Source organism: Protopterus annectens, chromosome 4.part1, assembly GCF_019279795.1.
Source record: "Protopterus annectens isolate FY-2018-M chromosome 4.part1, PAN1.0, whole genome shotgun sequence".
NCBI classification, from domain to species: Eukaryota; Metazoa; Chordata; order Ceratodontiformes; family Protopteridae; genus Protopterus; species Protopterus annectens.
This window is the reverse complement of record NC_056734.1, coordinates 36,390,807-36,415,981: the sequence shown is the minus strand read 5'-3', so window position 1 is coordinate 36,415,981 and position 25,175 is coordinate 36,390,807. Positions and strand designations below refer to the sequence as shown.

General features: G+C 38.5%; 1 protein-coding gene across 1 annotated transcript in view; it reads left to right on the top strand.

Moving 5' to 3' along the window:
- Positions 1-25,175, top strand: part of LOC122801170 (maltase-glucoamylase, intestinal-like) — a 516,102-nt gene that overhangs the window by 162,543 nt on the left and 328,384 nt on the right. The window contains exons 15-17 of the mRNA XM_044070733.1: positions 11,347-11,464; positions 13,675-13,846; positions 18,780-18,896. Of these exons, the coding sequence (XP_043926668.1) occupies positions 11,347-11,464; positions 13,675-13,846; positions 18,780-18,896 (407 nt within the window). The remainder of the gene's footprint in view (positions 1-11,346; positions 11,465-13,674; positions 13,847-18,779; positions 18,897-25,175) is intronic.

Genomic DNA, 25,175 nt, shown 5'->3' with positions numbered 1-25,175 from the left:
GAGGTTGAAACAGCTCATTTGCCTGCAGATGCTTGTGAAGTTATTTTTACAGCCACAGCAGCACCAGCACCAGCAGCAGCACAAAGCAGCACCAGCAGCAGCACCAGCAGCAGCAGAACCAGCACCACTAGGAGCAGCACCAAGCAGCACCAGCAGCAGTAGCAGCTTATTCAACTTTAAAGCTTTGATACAAACTCGTAGCAAAAGAACTCTGACTCTTTGTATGACACAATGTTAAGGTTTTTGCAAAAAATATATCCAAAAACAATTGCATTATAGTAAAGAGGCAACAACTTTATTACTATGTCATCCTGTCCAGTTGTAATACCATATTTATTTACATTCAGATAGCCAGGTTAGTCCCACTTAGCATATACCTATTTTCATTGGCTATCGAAGGTGGTATTAGTATGGAATGGAAAACTAAGCTAGAACTAAGGTGAAGTTTTCTTTTTTTATTAGGAGGAGAATGTTGAGAATTAATTTTAATAAAGTATGGAATGTTAATCAAGTATAGGGGATCTTATTACTAGTACATCTTAATGAAGAAGTGAAACTGAAATGATTAATGAAAGAAAGTTGTTCATAGGTTCATAGGTTCATAGGTTCATACTAGGCTATCTGCCCGAGGGCATTTACAAGCCTAGCCCATAGTTTTGTGGCTTACGCCACCCCTTTAGTATGGGGAACTATACCCATTATTTTGCTGTGCCTCTGTTGAGCAGTGACACTGAGGTAATCCCTGGGGTATATCTGCGATCTCCCATCCATTGGTCAAGATTTCTCTTGAACAAGGCCAGCGAGGTGCTCTGCCTCACATATACCGGGATTTTATTCCACAGCATAGGGAGTCTTTGGGTGATGAATCTATCCCTCCAGCACGTCCTATTAATAGCCGTGTCGAGGTTTAAGTCTCCGCCCTTGTGGCTCTGACGGATCTAGATTTTTGAGGTGAAGCATATTCATCAAATCTGGGTTTGACATGGCCTTGTATGTTAGGCAAAGGTCACCTCTGAGCAGCGGTGGCGACTGAATAGAGCTGGAGTTCTTTCAGTCGGGCAGCATAGGACAGATGTTTGAGACCCTTTATCCTTTGGTGAGGAACTTTGTGGCCTCTCCAGCTGCTGCAAGTGTCGGGTCAGATACATTCCGAATGGGGCATTGTACTCAATCATTGGTCTGATGAGTGATGAGTATAGGGAGACTATGACCTCCCTTGATCTAGATGAGAATCCCTTCATGATAAGGTGGGCAATGTAGAAGGTCTTCCTAACTACTTTAGCTACATGGGTGTCGAATGACAGACTACTATCAACCTGGGTCCCCAGGTCCCTGATAACTTCTTCTGTACTCAGTGGATTGCCACCTATTTGGTAGCTAGGGGTAACCTTGTTTTTCCCTAAGGGTATGACTATGCATTTTTTGGCATTTAACTTTTAGGCCATGGCTCTGGCACCAGTTATCCGTTTCTATGAGACCCTTCTGAAGGATATCTGTGTCAGATGTGTTTTCTATTATGGCGCTCAGTTTGCAGTCATCTGCAAACTTTGTCAGCCATAACCCTCCTGTGTTTGCTTGTACTTCGGAAAAGTAGATGCCAAACAAGAGTGGGCCCAGGACTGAGCCCTGTGGTACACCACTTGTGACAGGCTTTGAGTCTGACATGCGCCAGCAACTCTGACCCTGTGGGTTCTGTCACTCAGCCAGTTTGCAACCCATCTTGTGATGTATGGGTTAATATTTAAGCTGATGAGTTTTTCAATGATACCCGAGTGGGGTATTGTATCAAAGGCCTTTGCCAGATCGAGGTAGGCTGTATGGACTGCCTTTCCCTCATCAATGGCTTTGGTGACTGTTTTGAAAAAGTCAACCAAGTTTAGAAGGCATGATCTGCCTTTGACAAAGCCAAACTGGGATGGATCCAAAGTCTGCAAATTCCCTATGTCTTTATTTATGAGGTCCATTATGATCCTCTCCATGGCTTTGCAGATAAGGCTTGTCAAGCTAATGGGCGGTAATTTCCAGGGTCGGTGGAGGCACCGCCTTTGTGAAGTGGGACCACAGTTGCAGTGCGCCACTCCCTGGGTACGTATCCAGAGGTAAGACTATGATTAAACAGCTGTCCTAGCTGTGGGTTTAATTCTCGTTGAGTTCGTGGAGCACACAGCCGGGGACACCATCAGGTCCCATGGATGCTGTGTTTTTGCTTTGGAGAGAGCAGTTCTCACTTGGGCGTTGGAGATGTTTGGGGGCTGCAATCGCTTGGTATAGATATCTCTCCTTTTGGGGAGGGGAGAAGTTTGCACTGAACCTGTCAGCCAGTATGTTGGCAATGTCTGTAGGATCAGTAATCTTCACATCATTTTGAACTAGTTCTGAGCATATCTGGGAGTTTCCTCCCAGGTTTCTAACATAGCTAAAGAAGGCCTTATGATTGTCTTTTGAGTCTTTAGCTATTTTTCTCTCAAAATTTGCTTTGGATGATTTTATGAGAGCTCTTAGTTTTTACTTATAGTGATCAAGGGTGTCTTACCTTTTAAGGATTTTGCTCTATCTTGTAGTAGCTTCCTCCTTTTGTTGTAGAGTTTGTTTATGGCTGGGGTCCACCAGAGTGGATGCTTGCCTTTGGTACAAAGAGTCTTTGTTTTGCTTGGGATTGCCTTATCCATGCAGTCCTGCAGGTGCTGGTAGAAGGCATTTGTAAGTGATTCAGCGGCTTGAGTACTGTTTTCCGCCGGCTCGGGGGCCTTAAAGGAGACCACACTAGTCTTTAGAAGTGTGAAGTCGGCTTTCGAGAAGTTCTTTACTGTGGTCTTTTTTTATTTCAGGTGGGGTGGGATGAGGACCTCCAGCGAGATTAGTTTGTGGTCTGATCTCACCAGTGAGGGGTATACTTCGGTGTTGAACATTGTGCTCCCATGTTCGTGATGATGAGATCAAGTATGTTTTCTCCTCTTGTGGGGATGGTGACTAGTTGTTCCATGGCATTTGAGTTTATGAATTCCAGGAACTTTTGGGCTAGGGTGTTTGGGCTTGAGTAGTGTTCCCAGTCTATATTAGGGTAATTGAAGTCACCTAGTATGATGGTGTTTGGTGATACATTTATCCCTCTAGTGTTTTCAGGAAGGCCATGTGAGGTTCCTGAGTTTGTGAGGGTGGCCTGTAACATGCTACAATTTGCAGAGCAGTCTTGCCTATGGTTAATTGCACCTGGATGGTCTCCGATGCATCGTCGTTGCCACCAGTCTTGAGGTGTGGGTGTCTTTGATGAATATGGATACCCCCTCCTTTCTTGGTATTGTCCGGATTTTGGGGCGGAACGCATGATAAGAGGTAAAACCTGATAGTGCTGGGGTGCTCTCAGGAGCCTTGAACCAGGTTTCTGTCACTGCACATACATCGATGTTCTCCATACTGAGAAGGGCCTCGAGTGTGTGCATTTTGAGATTTAGACTTCTGGCATTGAGCAGCATTACCCTTAGTTTTTCCTTTTTGTGTTCTAGGGTGGTAGGTTTAGAATTTGAGCCTTGCCTAAAAGGCACTATGGGGTGGCAAGAGCCTTTGCCAATATCCGAAATCCCAGGGTGACAGGTGCAAGCCGTCCCTAAGCAGCGTGGCTTGTCCAGCATGTCATCCCAGACAGACAGACATTGGATCCCCTTTGAATGACACCAGAGTTTAAGCCAATTGTTAAAGCTGATCATCTTATCTCTGTATTGTGGCATCATTCTTGGTGAAGGTAGAATACTGCTCAAGGTCAGGGTCATACCTGCCTGGGCTACATAATCAGAGAGCTCCTCAATGTCTCTTTTCATGTAGTCCAAGGAGGTGCGTCTCAGGTCGTTTACACCAGCGTGGACAATGACTGAGTCATATTTGTACCTGCTGTTGAGAGACCTGGAGTGCTTGCGTTATGTGGCGGATTCTAGCGCCCGACAGGCAGCTTACTGTGACCTTCTCCTTACTCAGTCTGGTGAGCGGGATGTCAGTGTGTCTGACTATGGAGTCACCAATGACTAGTGTGTCTGGCATTGTGTTTGGCCTTAAGGGCTGTAACTGTTTGACACTCTGACTGTGAGGTCTATGTGTTGCAGGTGTTGTGTTCTGAGGTGGTGGTTGTTTGGGTGTCTGCTTTGGTGGCCTCTGCTGTTTTGGTAGATTTTGATCAGAGCCCGAGTATGTCTTTGTGTGCTTATGTGTATGATTTGAGGTTGTGATGGTACTATGTGAGACTGGGTCTATAGCGTGTGTGGTAACCTTCTCCTCCTGACTGGTCTTGCCAGTCCTATGTTGAGAGAGCTCAGCCTCCAGTTTGGCCGTATAGTTGCATCTCGCATGTATTTGTGTTTTGTGGGAGGAGGAGAGGGTTGTCTGTGTACATGAGGCAATTGTAACATTGCCTCAATATTCCCAGGTTCACCAGCTGAGCAGGAGAGGACACTAGCAACTGATCCCTCGACATGCTAGAAGGACTAGACAAAAAACTTTAAAAGAGATTCCGGGGGACGTGGTGACCGAGAAATGGGGTTTGCCTTTTTGGGGTGCTATCTATAAGAGTGCCGTATCAAGGTAATAAGTACTGTAGGAGCAAGTGCTAGGTTTAACAGATAGAGAAAAGTCTACTTGGAGTCAAGTAGAGATGATCTTTGTAGGTATTAGAGAAAGTGCTAGTAACAGGGATGCTTAAAGGTAAGATTGAAAAGAATGCACTCTGCAGTGTGCACTAGAGAAGTTAGATATGAAAGTAGGTAACTTGAGTTTTACCTGTTTAAAAAGTTAAGGTTTAGTGGAGAGTTACTATTTTTAAAACAGCAAGATGGACTGAAAGGGGTGGTTACTTTTGTATTTTGGTACTATGAAATACTGTAGGATGGCCAATAAATTTAAATAATTGAAGGGGTGGGATTTCAAAAGTGATGGTTTTGTGATTACTCACATAAGCCAGGGAAAGTAGAGAGAAATGAGATATATGGTTAGATTAACATAAGAGGCGGGCAACTAGAAAGACAGTGGTATTTAACAAGACAACTTAAATGGGTGGGAGGGAGGAGAAAAATTCTGCCTGACTCAGAACAGAGAGAGCTGTGGTCTCTTTTGAAGTTTTAATATGCTGTTAAACAGAATGCAAGCAAAACACAAGGTAAAGAAAACAAACTACAGTATTCAAAATATAGAAAGGCAATACAGAAATACAAAAAATAACAGCAAACTAACCTTTCCTTCACAGCAAAGTGTAGCAGAGTCTGGATGAGCCTTTCTATCCATGTTTTGCTGTACATGGATAGTGTCAAACAAAGCATTCATTGTGAGGTGCTTTATGAGCAGTATCAAACACCCACCTGTAAAAATTGTAAAGTTGGAACCTTTAAGTGTGGTTCATGTGGCCAGTGACCCTATGTTCTAAATAAGTCTGAATTATTATTTACTGGAACATAATAAACATTTAATAGCTAAAACATTATTTAACTGCAATAGTAAGGGGATGATTTACCTTGCCTTTTGTGATGTGTGCCCAGCATTTCATATTGGGAAAACTGGGAGACTCCAAAAATATATCTATGAACATATATATATATATATATATATATATATATATATATATATATATGTGTATATATATATATATATATATATATATATATATATATGCTATACGTAGGAGTTTGACAATAATGCTTTGGCTTAACACAACAACAGTATGAGAAGAGTAGGTTTTTCTTCTTTGTTTTGGAAGATGTAGCATTGGACCCCAGGATGGAGCATGAAACAATCCAAATTGAACAACACAAGTTCTACTAGCAATTATTATAGCTATTGCTGGCTTGAACCCAGGACCCTGTACACTATAGACACAGCAGTTAACCACTAAGCCATCACATCCATAAAATTAAGAAAGCCTTGCAAGTCTCAAACCCAGGACCCTGCAAACTATAGCTAAAGTGATTTACCACTAAGCCATTTCAGATGCAAAACTTTCCATATCAGAGGGTGGTTTCGATCCATCGACCTCTGTGTTATGGGCCCACCATGCTTCCACTGTACCACTCAATTTGGAACCAGGGTTAAATATTTGTATATCTATTGGCCCTGTTCTGAAATTAAGAGCTACTAGTTTTATAAGTGGTATTATTTTTATTTATAAATTTTGTATTTATACCCTGTTTCATATTTTCTTGTTATAGATGTTATTACATGAAATGTTTTTTTTTTCTTTCTAAACCTGGTTATATTTCTTTAATATGCACTTTATATATCTAATTTTTAATTAATTCATTCATTAATTAATTAACCTAATTGTTACTAATTTATGTATTTATATAGTTGGATGCTATATTTGAGGTTAGTTCTGAAGAAGTCTTCATGTGTTAAAGATGAAATCACTCAACGTTTTGTTAAAGTGCGTATTTATATCTATGATTGTTTCTCCTTGGAGCCATTTGGTGCTTATTTTCACCACTGTTTGTGCAGAGTATGGTGCTTATTTTGTGTTTTTACTTGTGGTTCTTCATTGATTTTCGCACAGAGCACATTTTGGTTACCCTGCTCATATGAACTAATCAAATCCTTATATACAGTATGTAAATTATTTGCATTTTCTCTCACTATATCATTAGATGACTACCTTTCAACAACATTGATCTTAATAAACAGAACATTACTACTTGCTTTGATACTTAGTACACAGGTCAGCTGACTTGTTTATATCTTTAACACTGTTTTGTCCCTGTTGTGACTAAAATAATCTATTTTGGATCAGTTCAGCTATCAAGTTAATGAGCATAATCTCTTGATTTTGAAAAAAAATATTTAAAGAAATATATTATAAATAAGAAGTATTATTATTATTTTATTACTACTATTATCACATCCATATGAATACATTAACCAGCTGCGTATGTCTGCATTATTGCTTTTTTAGGATATGAATGAAGTTTCTAATTTTGTTCAAGGTTCCAGTAAGGGCTGTGAAGAAAATAATTTGAATTATCCACCATTTACACCAAGTAAGTTCTTAAAGAATTATACAGTAGAATGATAATATTATCTATATATTACTCTTATGTACCTTTTTGAAAGCATTTTGTTTGTTGAACTGCATTTCAAATATTAGATAATAAAATCTCTGTGGTACAGAGGGATGGAGCTGTGCCTGGACCTTATATGACCTGCGTCCATTTAGGGGATATAGTCTTTAAAAAGTCAGCAAGGGACAGGAACAAACAAAAACTTTGCTGGCCTGGTTATCTAAGTAAATGAAGAGGGTTTCAAGTCATGGCTACAGGCCACAGTGAAGACGAGGTGTTCCAACCTATGTGCAATATGGAAATGCATACATTTTGCCTTCCATGACATCATTGCATGATGTATATGGGCAGTGTATTAAGGACAGGGGTATCTAAAATTCCAAACAAGATGATCGGTTGCCCTGCTCCAATTCTTTTTCTAGATGGCTAAAGCTAGCTAATCAGAGAGTGTGTATATCAGAAAGATGAGGTAAGGCTTGATAGTTTGGGTGATGAGGGGCACTTATCTTTTTAAAACAAATCAGTGGCACCAGTATAAACTGTATCTCCATCCTCCCTCTAACTCATCCCCCAAAATAATTGTGTCATTTGATGGGACATGTCCATTTTCCTAAGAAGCCAAATCACATCTAGACCCATAAGGCAGGACAGTGACTTTGAGGTCCTCCATAACCTATTTACTGTAACTAAAAATCTGTACCTGGTAATAGCCAACTGCTGTACCCCATCAATGTTACCTGTAGCCCGATGCGGCAAATCTAAACAAACTGGAGTTCCTCCCATTGAAATTAATACTGCTCTTCTGGTGACAATACAACACATCTACCTCTGTTCAGTACTCACCTACCTTGTATGATGACTGTCTCCGAGCTCTTTCTGACATGACTGAATGTTTGAATTGTTTAGTAAGTTTATCACCCTGCTTGTTTGATGATTATCTGTGAGTTACTGAATGTTTGAATTGTTTAGTAAGTTTATCACCCTGCTTGTTTGATGATTATCTGTGAGTTACTGAATATTTGAATTGTTTAGTAAGTTTATCACCCAGTGTTTTTGTGATTATCTATGAGTTATACATTGTGTTTCTGCTGTCTGAATGTTGCATTGCTTTCCGAGTTTACTGTCACTAGTACAACCATAGAAACAAACTCTATGTAAAGGAAATAATATACCAATGATACCATTGATAGATTTGCGTTCTGTTAAAAGTTATCTGTTAATTTCCCTTCTTAGAAAGCATATTTTTTATGTTGTTACTTTTGTGGCCTGGGTTATGGCTGAAAAACATCCTTTACCATTAAACCCTTCTATCTTTAGAGTCGATTGTAAGGAAATTTATTACAGCTATCTGATGATCTGAAGATGCTTTAGTACCACCCTTATTTTGATCATTTCACACCCTACTATATTCATAGACAGCTTCAATGCTCACCTAAAATCCTGCATTGAGGCACCAACTGACAAAAGTACGGTCTGTTTCAGAAATTAGCTTCAGTGATGCAACCCCAGTATTAAAAACTCAATAACGGGAAGAAACATACTGTCCACAAGAACAAACATAATACCCAACCTCTAAATGTGAAATCAAAAAGATTAACAAAGACTTTAGAAGCAAAACTGTGTCTTCCAAAATAAGTATGAAGTGAAGATTGCCATCTATGTTAAGAACGGTACAAAGCCTTTTTTGGTATGTCAGAAACATTAGAAGCAATGCCCTGTAAATCACTGAGCTAATACATAACTACAATGCATGCTCATCTCCAGAAGACAAGTGCAGGATATTAGCGGATACATTTAGCTCACACTTTTGTACCATTATCTTCCCTTTACTTTTTTCCACATATTAATGACACATCCCTGCAGATCACTTTGCAGCAAGTCCTGAATGCTCCGTCCAAGGATAAAACATACCAGATACATGGCTCCAGGCAATTTACCAGGCTGGCTTTTTGGAAACACCAAGCATGCCCTTATAGACTCAGTACTGATCAGATTTAAGTTCAGCCTATACACTGGATTCATGCCAGAGGTTTGGAATACTGATGTAGTTATCCCCATCCAATAGAGAGGATCAACCATTGACCATCGAAACTATAGACCTGCAAACTTCTCAAGCCTTATCTGTAAAGCAATGGCCCCACTATTATCGAACCTAATGATAAGGACAACAGCAGCCTATATTCCCTTGGTATAAGCCAGTCTGGGTTTGCTGAACTTTGTGGGCATCTTTGAACAAGTCACTGATGTACTGGATGCAAACATATTGCTTCAAGATACTTGCCTGAACCTGGACAAGGCCTTTGATGCCATTTAGCATTCTTGAATTATCAATAAGATTATTAAGCTAAGTGGAAATCCCTATGAAATCCTCAAGTTAAAAAGGTGGTTTACCAAGAGAGCTTATAAAATTAGTGTAGATGGCACACTCTCATCTAAAAGGGTTTTTACTAGTGATGCCCCTCAGAGATTGGTCGCTGGGCTATTCCTCTTCAGCATTTACATATATGATGTCAATGTCAATATCCAGGGCCTGTGTGTCAAAGATCCATCTGACATCCATGTTCTCAAGAAAGGCCTAACACAGACAAACAAGTGATATACCGACAAAGGTCTTGAGGCAAATACCAAGAAATATAGTATTCTGCCTTTTTGCAAACATGGGCACCCATGCACCTACCACACAGATGTTACCTGTTTGAAAAACAACACAGTTATTAGGGACCTGAGCACTTTAGTTGACAGTGAACAATCCTTTGATCTCCATGTATCAGCAATCAAGAAATCCTTTTTTCTAGCCAGACTTGCTACCAGCACTATCTCTTACAGGTCAAGGGGATTCATCATCAATCAGTCCTCCTCTTTTATCAGACCCATAACAGAATATAATGGCCTTTTTTTGTATATGCTTATCTAAGCATATGACTCAACTCAAGATACCCCAACACTTCTTCAATGGCACATATTCCTTGTGCTACACAGATTGCCTTAAAGTACTATCTTCTCTGGTTACTACAGACTCCTAAGTGAAGACATCTGCCTGACTATTAAAGCCGCAGAAGGATCCAGTGCTAATTTTCTTCCATTATATCTGCCAAAACCCCCTCTAAATACCCTCTCACAGGAACACAACATTTCCCACAGCATAAATAGGACCTGCTGGTGAGATGGATATCTTTCTCAAAGAATGTCTCTTTTATGGAATGCATTTCTCTTAGTTTACTGACTCTCTTTAAGTGTAACCTAGAGAAATGCAGTGGAAAACATAAATTCACCCCGATCTAAGCTTTTAAATATTCAATAAAAGGAGAAAAAATCAGATAACAGTTATTCTTGTTGTATTGTACTGACAACTGAGACCTTAAGTCTAGGATACCAGTGATCTGCTTGATCAACAGCCTAGTGTTTAGCTACGTACCTTTGAACTTATGATCCAAAAGAAACACTTTGACTGATAGCTGTTTATATATTAGAAGGAAACTGGACATGGAAGATTGTCACAGGGAAAAATTAAAAGCTGAAGGAAGAATGGTGTGTGATAACATAACAGCTGGGGGGATGGAGAAGTATTTGGGATAATTTAATAAGGTACTGCATTATTAATTAGGTATTGAGACAAAGCATAGTGACAGAGTTTGTTCTGGAGTTTAAGCCACTGATTGGGTTCAAGTGTGCCTGAGCCAGATGATAAACATGGTACTGCCGAACATCCATACATAAGCTTTTTGAACAAATCCATTTACCTAATCATACCAAACAGTTTCCAGCACAGGTATGTTTGTATTTATGTATGGTTAACCTTGAGCCAAAAAAGGCACTCCAGGTAAAGACAAAGAAAGTAATAAACAATCTGAACTCCACTGGCACTGTTATCTCTTATTAATGCCAAATGAACATATTCTAGCATTCAGAAACACAAGTTAGACAAGAAACTACTAAATCCACAAAGCAGGACCTGACAAAGCCAAAAGGAAATCCAACCAACTACACCGAATGTTGAAATTTTAATGTAATATTTTAAAGCGCTTTCCATCTGCAAAATATGCAGACTTCCTCAGAAACACATTTAAAAACTTCAACCACTCTTTATAAAAAAGAATTCTTATATTAAAATTTCAACATTCGGTGTAGTTTGTTGGATATTCTAGCACTCATTATAATGACTGAATATGTAAAGGTAGGTCTTCATGAGCCTTCATGAACTTACAAACTATTTTGCATTCAGTCTATTCTAACATCATGTGCAGCAACTGCACATATGAAAATTAATGTAAAATTTCAGTTACTTCTAAACCAATATTTAATCTGTTTTATCTCTTCAAAGGTATTATTGACGGTCTTATGTATTCTAAAACCCTCTGTATGGATGCAAAGCAGACATGGGGAAACCACTATGATGTCCATAGTCTCTATGGCTATTCAATGACATTAGCAACAGAAAAGTAAGTTTGTGTTGGTTGTATGATTTAGCATTTTCAGGTCTTTTAGTCTTTTCAAAATACAGTATTTGTGTTTTTTCTGAACTAAAATTAAATGAAATATATATCCCTTAAACTTGTGTTTTTATTTTTTTACATACATTTTGTTTTTCTTGTTAAATTACATAAATAATGGAATTGCATTAGGCAAAGAATTGCAAAAGAATGTTAGAACTATATTAGTGTTATATGTCATTTGTATCCTAGAGAGAAGCTACAGTAAATGCACTATATAAGGACTGGCATCATGGCATATTATTTGGAAACAATGTCTATATACAGTATATTGTCCAAATACACATTACCCTTAAGTGAAGTCAGCACATTATGCATTATGTCTTGGCTTTGGCCCTACATAATATATTTAATTTGTACTTTTTTAATAATTTTCAGGCTGTGGCTGCCAAAAATGTATAGCCATGAGGAAGGAGTGGGGTCAAGATGGATAGAACTGATACCAATGGGAATGGGGTGGGTGTTACAGTGTATAGCAATGACACTAATGGGAATGGGGTGGGTGTTACAGTGGATAGCACTGACTCCAGTGGGAGTGGGTGGGGGTTACAGTGGATAGCATTGATACCAAAGGGAATGGGGTGGGTGTTACAGTGGATAGCATTGATACCAATGGGAGTGGGTTGGGGGTTGAAGTGGATAGCACTGATGCCAGTGGGAGTGTGATGGGGATTACAGTGGATAGCATTGATGCCAATGGGAGTGGTGTGGGGGTTACAGTGGATAGCATGGATGCCAGTGGGAGTGGGGTGGGTGTTACAGTGGATAGCACTGATGCCAATGGGAGAGTGGTGGGGGATACAGTGGGAGTGTGGTGGGTGTTGCAGTGGATAGCACTAATGCCACTGGGAGTGTGGTGCGGGTTACAGTAGATAGCACTGATACCAATGGGAGTGTGGTTGGGGTTACAGTGGATAGCACTGATGCCAGTGGGAGTGAGGTGGGTGTTACAGTGGATAGCACTGACACCAGTGGGATTGGGGTAGAGGTTACAGTGGATAGCACTGATACCAATGGGAGTGTGGTGGGGGTTACAGTGGATACACTGATACTAATGGGAGTGGGGTGGGTGTTACAGTGGATAGCACTGATGCCAATGGGAGTGGGTTAGGGGTTACAGTGGATAGCACTGACACCAATGGGAATGGGGTGGGTGTTACAGTGGATAGAACTGTTGCCAGTGGGAATGGGGTGGGTGTTACAGTAGATAGCACTGATGCCAATGGGAGTGGGGTGGGTGCTACAGTAGATAGCACTGATACCACTGGGAATGTGGTGGGCGTTACAGTGGATAGCACTGATACCAATGTGAATGTGGTTGGTGTTACAGTGGATAGCACTGATACCAATGGGAATGGGGTGGGTGTTACAGTAGATAGCACTGATACCACTGGGAATGGGGTGGGTGTTACAGTGGATAGCACTGATGCCAATGGGAGTGGGGTGGGTGTTACAGTGGATAGCACTGATGCCAATGGGAGTGGGGTGGATGTTACAGTGGATAACATTGATATAAATGTGAATGGAGTAGGTGTTACAGTAAATAGCAGTGATACCACTGGGAATGGGGTGGGTGTTACAGTGGATAGCACTGATGCCAATGGGAGAGTGGTGGGTGTTACAGTGGATAGCACTGATGCCAATGGGAATGGGGTGGGTGTTACAGTAGATAGCACTGATACCACTGGGAATGGGGTGGGTGTTACAGTGGATAGCACTGATGCCAAAGGGAGTGGGGTGGGTGTTATAGTGGATGGCACTGATGCCAGTGGGAGTGTGTCAGGGCTTAAGATGGATATCCCTATATACTACTGTGCAGTTGGACATTAGAGGACCTGACTGAATGAAGATGTGAGCATTGCTTTAAAGGTTTTCACTTTAGTTTGCGCTATGCCCATGACATCATTCCCAAGCCATTTTTGCCACATATAGTCAGATTATTTTCCTTACCTTTAAAACACTAACATCAAAGCATTACTGAAGCGTTTTTAGGAATATCATTTTGAAATTTAAATAAGAAGCAAGTACCATTTACAAGGTGGTTTTTGCATTGCAGTGAGAACATTTCATATCCTACATGATAATGTAATCATTGAAATTGCAAACTATGATTTTCTGTATGACCTGATTAATTTAGTGTTTATTTATTGTTATTCCAGAGCTATTGAACGTGTCTTTGGTAACAAAAGAAGCATGATTTTTACACGTTCTTCTTTCTCTGGAACTGGAAAATATTCAGGCCACTGGCTTGGTGATAATGCTGCTAACTGGAATGATATAAAATGGGCTATCCCAGGAATGCTGGAATTTAACTTATTTGGAATGCCTTATGTAAGTAGACTTTATTATAACCTACTCTTATTTTTCATATATTTCAGTAAATATTGAAATATTTTTCTAAACACTGTAGAAAAGGCTAGTCTTTATTTTAATTTCTGCAGTATTTTTTATGACTAAGGTATTTACAGTTTGCTGCAGTAATGCACCCTAAGATTCACCCCACTATGATCTTAGGTATGCATGAAATAGCCCACTCAGGTGTTTAACCATTCTGGATCATAAACTCCAGCACTACACTAAGGTGGTAGAATAAGGATTTTCCACAGAAGGCAGGTGAACCTGGAAGATTCCTCTGCTGCTAAAGGAGACAAGGTATTTGCTTGAATATGGACACATTCTTTGCATATTTGCATAATTAAATTTTTTGGGGTAGACAAAGAAGCAGGGGCAATGGTAGCATACATGGCCCCAACTCTAGGATAGATATATCTCCCAGACCATCGAACATATTGAACCCCAGTAGCCATTCCAAGTTCCCATCTCCACTGGGGATACAATGAGCAGTCTGCCCCATCAATTCATCACCTATTACCTCACATCTTGGAAAGACAAACAGGGAGATCCTATAGGTTCCTTTCCTCTCACTATGTGATCGCCAACAGGCACATGTCCTGCTAAATGAACTCAAGTCACTTCAGTCACAGTAAGAGCCTTATCCTATTGTGACAACAGAGCTGAGTATTTTATGGAAAGTAATATTAGAGTGCATGCTTCAGTTGAAGTATGTCCCACCAAAATGAATATAAATTAATTGCATCCACTCCACATGCCCTCTGAATTGAAGATTTAAAAAAAAACATACTGCATTTAAAGACAAAAGGTAGAGCTTCGCCTAGTTTTTAACTTAGACCAGGGGAACGAAATGCCCCCTAACAATTTTTGCAAGAATTCTTCCTGACCTCACCTGCACTGTGGTTAAATGTGAAAATCATGGCATTAGATCGCTGGTTGCTCCTAGTGTTGATTAATACCCCAAACTTGAAAGACCCTGAATAATCTAAAATTGGTTTGTAACTGTTTGCTTTTCCTAAAACCATGTCAATGGCTAAATTATTCACTAATTCCTTTGAGTAAGCTCTTTCCAAAGCAATATCTTAAGTTTGTGCAGCTTTAATAAGAACTGACTATTATCAGATACTGACATGGATAGCCTCATCATTTGCCCTTTTTCATTAAAGTGATTGCATTTGTCATGTGATTATATTGTTTATTTGAACCAAAGTGGAATTAGTCTGTGTAGTCCTGATGACATTCTTAAGAAAGTGGAATGAAAGCATTTAACACCTGCGATTTATTTATTTGCTATAAATTCAAACTGGATACAAATTTAAATTGGTTCTTGGAAGTCAGAACCACAATGTTTTTTGGATTTTTATTTGATTATGCTGTGAAGCGTTTTTCCATTACATATTTTTAACAATAGCCTAAAGCTAATTCTGTGGGATCGCAGGGCAATCCTAGGCATGCAGGTAGATACAGGTAGATAGTAAACTCTCCTTTCTATGTAGCCCACCTTCAACATGTCAAGGATCTGGCAGTTTGTGCAGAGGTTAAGGTTGCAATATGGCATTCCTATGGTACAGAGTTTGATTTAATTTGCCCTAGTTTGCCTAATGGATGACATTGAGTGAGTCACTTAACCAGGTATTGCTTCCATGTCACCCCTGAAAACGTAATGTACAGTCAGTGGGCATATTGGATTAATAGATTATTATTATTAAAGGTCTTCATGAGGCCTCATCTCAATGGGCCATGCTGGAAATACCCCTTGTGAGAGATTACAAGCAGGCATCCTTACAAGGTACCCAAAAGTCTCAACTGACAATCCTCTGCAATGGAAGAACAGTAGGTGTTCACTGAGACCCTTCTGGATGACTGAGCTCCTCACTCTGTCATAGATGGAAAGTCAATACTATCCCGCAATGAGCTATCAGGTCTCCCACTGGTATAAACAATATCATCCTCTCAGTCAGGATGCAGTGTTCATAATCACAAGGAATAAGGATATAGAGTGAAGGGTAAATTGAAAACACCATCCTATGCCAATTGTCTTGCTGACTTGGTGATCCTGCTTTGAGCTGCCATATGGACGTAGCAACTGAGAGGCAAAGTGGGTAGGTAGTCTAAAGGGATACCAGCCATACTACAGGCAGGAATGGGATGGCAATTTACAACAAATCCTGCAAAAGTAATACACAAAGTTTTAAAATCTCAGCTCACAGATAATTTTAATTATATTAAGACATATCACATGGCAATTTAGTTTTTTTTAAATATCGAAAACATCTCTTACCGATGTTTTTTATTTATAAAATGCAGAATGTACTTTTTAAATATGCTCCCTGTTACCAGTCTATTTAAAAACAATCAATAAAATAACATAACAGTAGAATCAAAATATTGATTTAAAGTCTGTGTCTTTGAAGTGGCAGGTACCACAATCTTACCACAAGTATGTGGTTTGCAGTTTCCATTTCAGATGTTATGTCATACATATGATACTGGTATTATTACACAGAAAGATAGGCTCCTGGGCAAAAGCCATACAAGAGCTTGATTTCACAATACAGTATTTTCAGATTCAGATACATACTGAGAATATGCCCCTAAGAGTTCATTCAGTTGTTAGGGATTTGGGAATGTATGTGGACAGTGACCTAACTTTTGACTAACATGTGACTGTTATTGTGAGAAGGTCCTTCTGTACTGCATAGCCTATAAACAAAGGCATTCTTTCTAGATCTAGGGATGTCAATGTCTCCCTTTACTCAGCCCTCATTAAGCCAAACATTGAATATAATGTCTAGACAAGACAACAACTGGAACACCCATAGAGATACTTTTCTAAAAGGATACATGGCTTAAACAACATGTCCTACATGGACTGACTCAAAGCCCTGTCACTACACTCAGTTTCCTAAACACTGCTAAGAGGTAACCTGTGTCTGGCATGCAAGGCATTTTCCGATCAGATACTAATGGATTTACTGCACATTATGAAGTCAAATAGCATCAGAGATACTCCATTGAGGGACCTAAACCTCTTCTGCAAAATCAACAGAATGTTTTGGAGGGACAGGTATGTTTAGCAGAGGATACCTCTGCTGTGGAACAGATTCCCTATGTACATAAAACAAAGTTCATTCCTGTTTATTTACAAGTGCAACTTAAATATGTGGATAGTAAACAGAGCATTTGCACCAGGTCTCCACCCTGTACTACTAACAGGCAGAGGCAGCTCCTAAATTCTTTATCCCATGCATGTCTCCCCTGAAATTATGTAGGGTACAATCCCAGTTATTCTTATTAGAGGTATTATATAATTATTGACCATGGGATGGGTAAGGCCAATCTATAGCCAAATGGGATCAGTTATTTTGAGCACAAAAAGGGAACTTGTCTAGGGATAAAATGACTCACAAGAGCAGCTAGCCTAGTACTTACCCATGAAACTATGAACCTATGTTAAGAGTATTGAAGAAATACCTCACTACTGGCTAACTTACATGTCTCCGATACACAGTTATTACTGAGGCATGCTGGTCATTACTGATCTGCACTTTGCATCAGTTAACTGCTGCTAGTGTAGGCAGTGGCACAGTCTGATTCACTCTCCTATACACAAAAGTACACATTCAAACACAAAGACACACACATGCATGTACACACACACACACACACACACACACACACACACACACACACACACACACACACACACACACACACACACACACACACACACTCACAGAAACACAGAAATCCAGCACACTCACAGAAACACAGAAATCCACCATTCCCATACCTGTCCTTGACTTGACTGCCCTCCCCCATCTTGTGTTTCCCATATTCCTGAGTCGCCATACTATTTGAAGTGCCATTAATGCACAGTTAGAGTACTCTCTGGTTGCTAGTGCCCCCCATTGCCAAGAAAAGTTTAAGTGCCATTATGGCACCATCATAGTTTCCTTAGCGGCTAGTGTTTCCCTCACCTCCCAGTACCTGTACTGCTGTCAGTGCCATTATGGCCCAAGTTTAGATCAATCCTTTGTGCCTAGTGCTTCTCTATCCCCCTGTACCCCATACTGCTTCTCTATTTGGTAGATGAACATGGACAAACTATTGCAAAGTGGTGGGTTAAGCCATGTTAGCTACACAGCCAAATGAATTTTTGAATCACTAAATGTATAGATGCCTTCATAGAGAAGGTTCCAGAGAGAGAGAGAGAGATAGAGAGAGAACACATGGCTAATTAGCTTATGCCTGTTCTTGAACTACCTCATTATCAACTGGCATGGTCACAGAGCCAGACTCATATGACGCTGCACATCTTTGTGCTAGAACTCCATGTAGTTCCATGTTAGTGCTGTTCCTGAACCCTAGAATGTTACTGCATAGTGTACACGCAGATGTAAACATCCTGATACCCATTTGATTCCCACCACTTCCACTCTAGGACTTTATTTCCTAAGCTTCATATACTAAACATTTGTTATTTTTTTTTTTTTTGCCATAATTTATGCCATTATACCCTGCCACATACTGACCCATTCAATTCTTCCTGTTCCTTGCATAGGACTACAGAGGTTGTCAACAACACTCCCATCAGGCAGCAGGTACCCTGAAATTCTTGGCAGTGCTAAACTGCTGAATATAAACAATGGGTTAATATTATTGACTTCACCAAAAATTATGAACAAGTGGATTAAGTTTATCTTAGAACAGTGACTGGCATAATATTTTTCTTGTATATTTCAAGAAAACGAATGAAGGACATTTCACAGCAAGCACACACTGTTTCTGCTTACCATTTTAAGAACTGCTGACACATGCTCCTGTTCAAAAATGCTTAACCTGTTGATATAAATTAATTAGATTTTATTTGTGTATTCATAAAACTAATCCTATAATCATTATTGTGCAGATTGGTGCAGATATTTGTGGATTTTTTGATGATACCACTGAAGAGCTTTGTAGGAGATGGATGCAGGTTGGAGCGTTTTATCCCTTTTCTAGAAATCACAATGCTGAGAATTATGTAGTAAGTACAATTTTAACGTTTTAAAATAAGCAGATTTTCAAGTCTTTTTTAAATAAAATACTACATTATTTAAAGTGTTAAGCATATGTATATGAATATTTATTTCAAAGAAATAACATTACTGTAGTTTAGTAGTTTTAAAAATCACATCATTCAGCTTATGTGAACATCATTTCTCTGTGATAATGCTAAGAGTATGCAATGCTCATTACAGTCTCCTAGTATTCTCCAAATTTAAACATGTTGTTTATTTTCACTTATCTGAGTTTGCTTTAGAACGTCTTAGAAACATAATCTTAAAAATGCAAAGTTCACAGTATACAGTGGATATAAAAAGTTTACACACCCCTGTTAAAATGCCAGGTTTTTGTGATATAAAAAAAATGAGACCACAATAAATCATTTCAAAACTTTTCCCTCCTTTAATGTGACCTATAACCTGTACAATTCAATTAAAAAACAAACAAATCTGTTAGGGAAAATATAAAAAAATAAACAACGTACAATACGCTAGTTGCATGTGTGCACACCCTTAACCTAATACTTTGTTGTGTGTGCACACCCTTAAACTAATACTTTGTTGAAGGACCTTTTGATTTAATTACAGCATCTTAAAAGTCCTCTAACAAATTTCACTAAAGTTAGTCAATTAAGTCAATCACCTTTATAAAACTTGAGCACTCTTATTTGCTAAAAAAACTGCATAACTTTCTGTATAGTCTGTTATCACCACTAAACCAGTTCTACTTTTGTCCCTATTTCCAATTTAAACTTTAACAATGAGGTTGTATTAACATTCAGAAAGGTCAAAACACTAGATGGCTCTCAGCTGGCCACCAGGATGTCCAACATCTCTAAGATGCATCATCTAATACCAATGATAGATGCATGTTGTCATTAAGTACTGGCTTTCAATAAGATGTCTTAAGGAAGTCTTTATCCATGAATTTCTGTACCATATGCCCACATTACAGCAATTGTATACTCTTAATATTAACTGCTGTTATATAATCCATAGTTTACCACTCAAAACTAACCATTGCCTACTGCATTTTCATCTTTTCAGTCATAATTTAGGGTTAATGAGCAGTAAAAATTTTAACAGAAATGGTATATTTGACAGCTAGTGTTCTAGTCATTTTAAAGCCACTTTCATATATCCTGCCCCTGGCCTACTAGATTCTGAAATAGGGAGTTATTCTTCTGGCCCAAGCCTTCCAACTGTCAGTCTTTCCTTACTATCCGTCTTCATTGTGGTTATCTAATCAGCCTTTGGCAGGGGCACTAAGACCTCCTTCTATTTAGGTATCTGCATACAGAATCTGTGGGTAAGTATGGGAACATTGAAACTTGTACTTATTCGTTTATTCTTTCCTTTATTTATTTGATAACCAGGTAGATAATTTTGTGATGTTCCATTTTTAACTAGTCTTCTTCTTCTAGTGCCCAGTCCAAACCAAATGGCAAAAAAATCAAAAATGAAAAGCAAGACCAAGACAGAGGGAGGAACATCAGTGTAAATCATATATGTACAAGAATAATATAATCAGGGAATATAAAAATTAGCAATAAAAAAACAAGAAATGTAAAAGAAAAAAATACAAGTATCCCTGAAATATGTAAAGTTAGGTAAATGTACCCATTTCTGAAGCACTACTTTTAAACATTTCCAGATTAATTATACCAGTATAAGCAAGTTGAAATACAGGGGTTAGTATTTTCTTTTCTCAAAAAAAAAAACCTACAAGATCCCTCAGTACATGTTTTATCTTGTGTCTGTGAAACAGACACAGTTATATTCTTGAGCCAAGCTCAATCAGATGTTTCTTAAGGACAGGGACAATTCCTTTGTGGTCTGTTATTATTATTCGACTTTGTAAAATAAACAAAACCTTGGCTAAACACAACGCTTCACCTCACATTGTAATAGCGACTATCCTGGCTTTGGTGCCCATGTGAGGTGAAGTGTTGTGTTTAGCCAAGGTCTGTTATTATTATTATTTCAATACAACAGCAACTGAATTTATCAAAGTTATTTTTCTGTGATTGATCTGTCGAAGTACATTTTAATTGATCTTTTTTTGTCTATTTAGTTGTTTCACTATCACCATTGAAAATAGCTAAAAAAGCTTTTCCTATATTCCATTTATTTGGATATTAACTTCACCCTTTTTCTAAAACCATCTCATAGGTTTCTGTACATTACAGTAACTAGAAAATACCCTTGTTACACAACATGTACCTCATCCCCATTTCTCTCAACAATATAATACAGCAGCTCCACTACCAACTTTATTCTGATATAATAATTTCTCTAATCTGTCACAGAGTTTGCCACACGCTTTGCACTGCCTATTATTTATGAAATTTATGAGGAAGGAAAAATTGCCTCCCCATTCAAAACATCTGGAATTTCATCACATTTTTCAGTGAGCTGATGTGCATGACCCCATTCAAACAAATTTTATTAAAATGGGTGACTGTACATTCCATACAACACTTGATACCCATGTAATTTCCACAACTGCCTTGGCTTCTGTAAAGAGATGTCAATGTTTCAAACAGAGTACACAAATCCAATAATGGTATTTTTGTATTATTGCAAGTTATTTAAGCAGATTTTGCTGTGGTAACAACAGTTAGGTAAACTTCTTCAGTTTGGATAAATAAAGTTATCTAAATCAAAAATATGCCATACAGCACGAGAGTCATCGTTTATTGACATCATCTGATCCCACCTCTATAAATCTGCAATCCTAGAAGGTTTTTTCATCAGTCAGCTTTACTGTTGGACTGCAGCCATGTTTCTGTTTTCCAGGCATTTATACAATTGTGTAGTTAGCAAAAGGGTATAAAAGGCAGATCCCCCACAAGGGGAAGAAACATGGTTTGCATCTAGCAGAAAATGATTTGAAGGCACTGTCACCCATACTTAAAGTAAGATTGTTTTTCAGTGAGTTGGATTTGTTCGGTCTATCAGGAGATTATGATTTGTGTTATCATAGTGCATTTAATATAATATCAATTTTCAAAAAAAAAAGCAATCATAAGACCAATTTATGAATCTAATGAATTGAACAATCCTATTTAAATCTGAATTTTTGATCTAGTCTTACAATTTTGGCAGTAATGAGTATAATCAATGTTAAAATGCATAAAGGCATTCTCAGTTAAAATTACATTTCCAGTGCTATTACATATTTCAAAATTCATTAACAGTCATTCTTTTCTTGGATTTCATCATATCTTGATATGAGAATTAGAAGTGAGACAAAGATTTTATCAAGGAAAGTGAAGTTAATCGTCTATCCATGTAACGTTATTACACAAGTGAGTAAGGGAAAACAATTATCTTTTGGATAAATTGTGACATTGAACTAGTTCACAGAAGGTTACTGGATACCATAGCTGGCTAAGATAATAATAATAATAATAATAATAATAATAATAATAATAATAATAATAATAATAATAATGACTAAGCTTCGCCTCTGCACCACCTCACTGATATGAACAAACTTTTACCTTAATCACACTCCTGCCCATAACCCCTACTCCTACCCTACAAATTAGGTTACTTAACACTCTTTCCAAAACAGTACAACTGAGTGAGTCACACAGACAAATGTCACACATACCAGCAGCCAAGCATACCATAACATCAACCCCCTTCTCTAGCCCTTACTCTAACCATAATCCAGGATTACTTGCGCGTACACATTTGGCTCCATTGTTGAGATATTTAGCATATCTAGATGTTTTGGAATTGCTATCCATCCCACTAACTGCATTCACCATTCCCTACTCCATGTGGTAATATCACAGAAAGTAGCATTTGATTTTACACATTATATTTTTTCCCCTGCACTCAACTATCTGTGGATTTAAAAAGTTCTAACAACAGGTACAGCATCCAACAGCCTGTGCACTTGATAATGATAGATAGATAGATAGATAGATAGATAGATAGATAGATAGATAGATAGATAGATAGATGGATAGACAGACAGATGGATAAATAGACATACAGATTTACTCATATTGTGTCAGACTAATTATTGAATATAATGCACCTTTTGGCACTTATTTATCTAAATATATCAGACAATCTGAGAGACCTTTGAGATTCTTAAATGAAAAGATCAGTGGCCTCAAAAATTGTAGTTATCAGGAGAGACTGACAGCCCTTTCCCTGTATTCAGTCTCTTACAGAGATCTATGTCTAGCCTTTTCTGGCCATGAAGATTCCAACACTGTTTGAGCTCTTATTTCTTCACAGAACTAATAGTTCGTCATATACTATATTAAAGGAATTAAACCTTAATCAGCAGATACATAAGATACTTTGGTGTGATAGATTCATATCCCAATGTATCCCTTACCTCTTAAAAAAAAAAAAAAACAATCCCACCACACTCCCAGATACCCTAAGTGACCACCTTCCCACCTCTGTCAAGAGACATTCTCCCCTTTTGTCCAAAATGCATCAATACAAAGAATGTTGTAAACTTTCCAACTTTAATATTGACACCTTTAATAATATACTCTCTTCTATAAACTAGCCCTTCCTCCATTACCTCTCCCTAGAAGAAGCCGTCCCAAAATTCAATAGCATTTTTCTTAACACCCTAAACTTCCTTGCCCCCATCAGGAAAATAGAATTTGCTCCTTGGGTTGCTCAAAACACTTGCTCCATTATGCACAAAAAGGATATTGCTTGGAAAAACTAAAGAAAAAAAATCCCCTTCCAATTATCAGTACTACAGGGAACTACATAACCTAACAAAAAAAAAAAAAAACAAGCCAACCTTGACAAAAAAAGAAAATATTCAAAAACACAAATGAACCTACACTCCAACCCCAAACATTTCTGGAATACTGTTAGCAAGCTACTAGAATACTGTTAACAACCTTCTACACACAGGCAGACCTTCTGCACCTAATCCCTCCCCAGATAGCTCTCCCTTAGACACTGCTAACTTCTAAACTCATTCTTTATCAACTCCTTTCAGAAATTAATTAAGAGAGACACTAATACCAACCCTTCTACTTCTTCCCCCTTATCCTCCCACAAAACCTCTTTCTCAATTAAATCTGTCCCCACTGCTTGTATCAGATCACTTCTTAGTAAACTCAAGACATGCTCCCCCTCAGCCTATAAGTTACCTCCTCTATTCCTTAAATTAGCAGCAAACTCCATTGCATATCCTATATCCATACTAATCAATTGAACAGTCCAGGAAAACATAGTTCCAGATATCTGGAAGAAATCGTATGTTATTCCCCTGCATAAAAGTGGAAACTCTACAGACCTCTCTAATTTAAGACCTATCACTATTCTATCTCCTCTATCAAAAATTCTATATAAATGTATTCACAACTTGCTTATCTATTACAAGAAAATCTCCTCACCCAAACCCAACATGGCTTTTGCCCTAAACAGAGTACTACCACACTAATATCTTTTACTCTTACTATCTCTAGAGCTAGGCAAAACAATAAACTAGTGCCATATCTTCTCCTTGATGTCTCAAATGCATTTAATACTGTCACCCACCAACCTACTCCTGTCCAAACTCTCTTCTCTTAATCTCTCCAACTCTGGTCTTCATTGGTTGTTTACCTACCTCTCCAATAGACTCCAATCTGTAAGGTAGCACTCTGCAACTTTCCCTTTCCTCCAAGTCCAAACCAGGGTTCCTCAAGGCTCTATCCTTGGACCCCTACTATTCATTTTCACAAAAACCTCTTTCTCTCCTATCCACACTCCACTCTAAATTAATATGCTGATGACTGTACTATAATCTACTCTGACAATCTCCCCCACCTTCTTACCCTTACCCAAGAATCTATTCACACAGACGAAAAATGGTGAACTTCCAACCAACTCCTACTCAACCCAAGCAAAACTAAACTTCTCTTCTTCCTCTCTAATTCTCTTCAACACCTCAAATCCACATTTACTGTCTGCTCCATTAACAACACCACTATCATGGTTGAACCCCACACTTAACTACTAGGGATCATTATTGATGACCGACTAAAATTAGATCTTCACATCCAGAACTGCATAAAGAAGACTAACCAAAAATGTGGCCTTCTCTACAAAATCAAAACAATCCTCATGAATGAATCCAAACACTCTCTAGCACAAGCTTATTTACAACCATCCTTTTTATGCTGCTCTAATCTTCACTCACCTTCAAACAAATCTGCCGACAAAACTTGAAATCATTTATAATAAAATTGCTTGATTTGCAGCTGATTAACCCTACCACT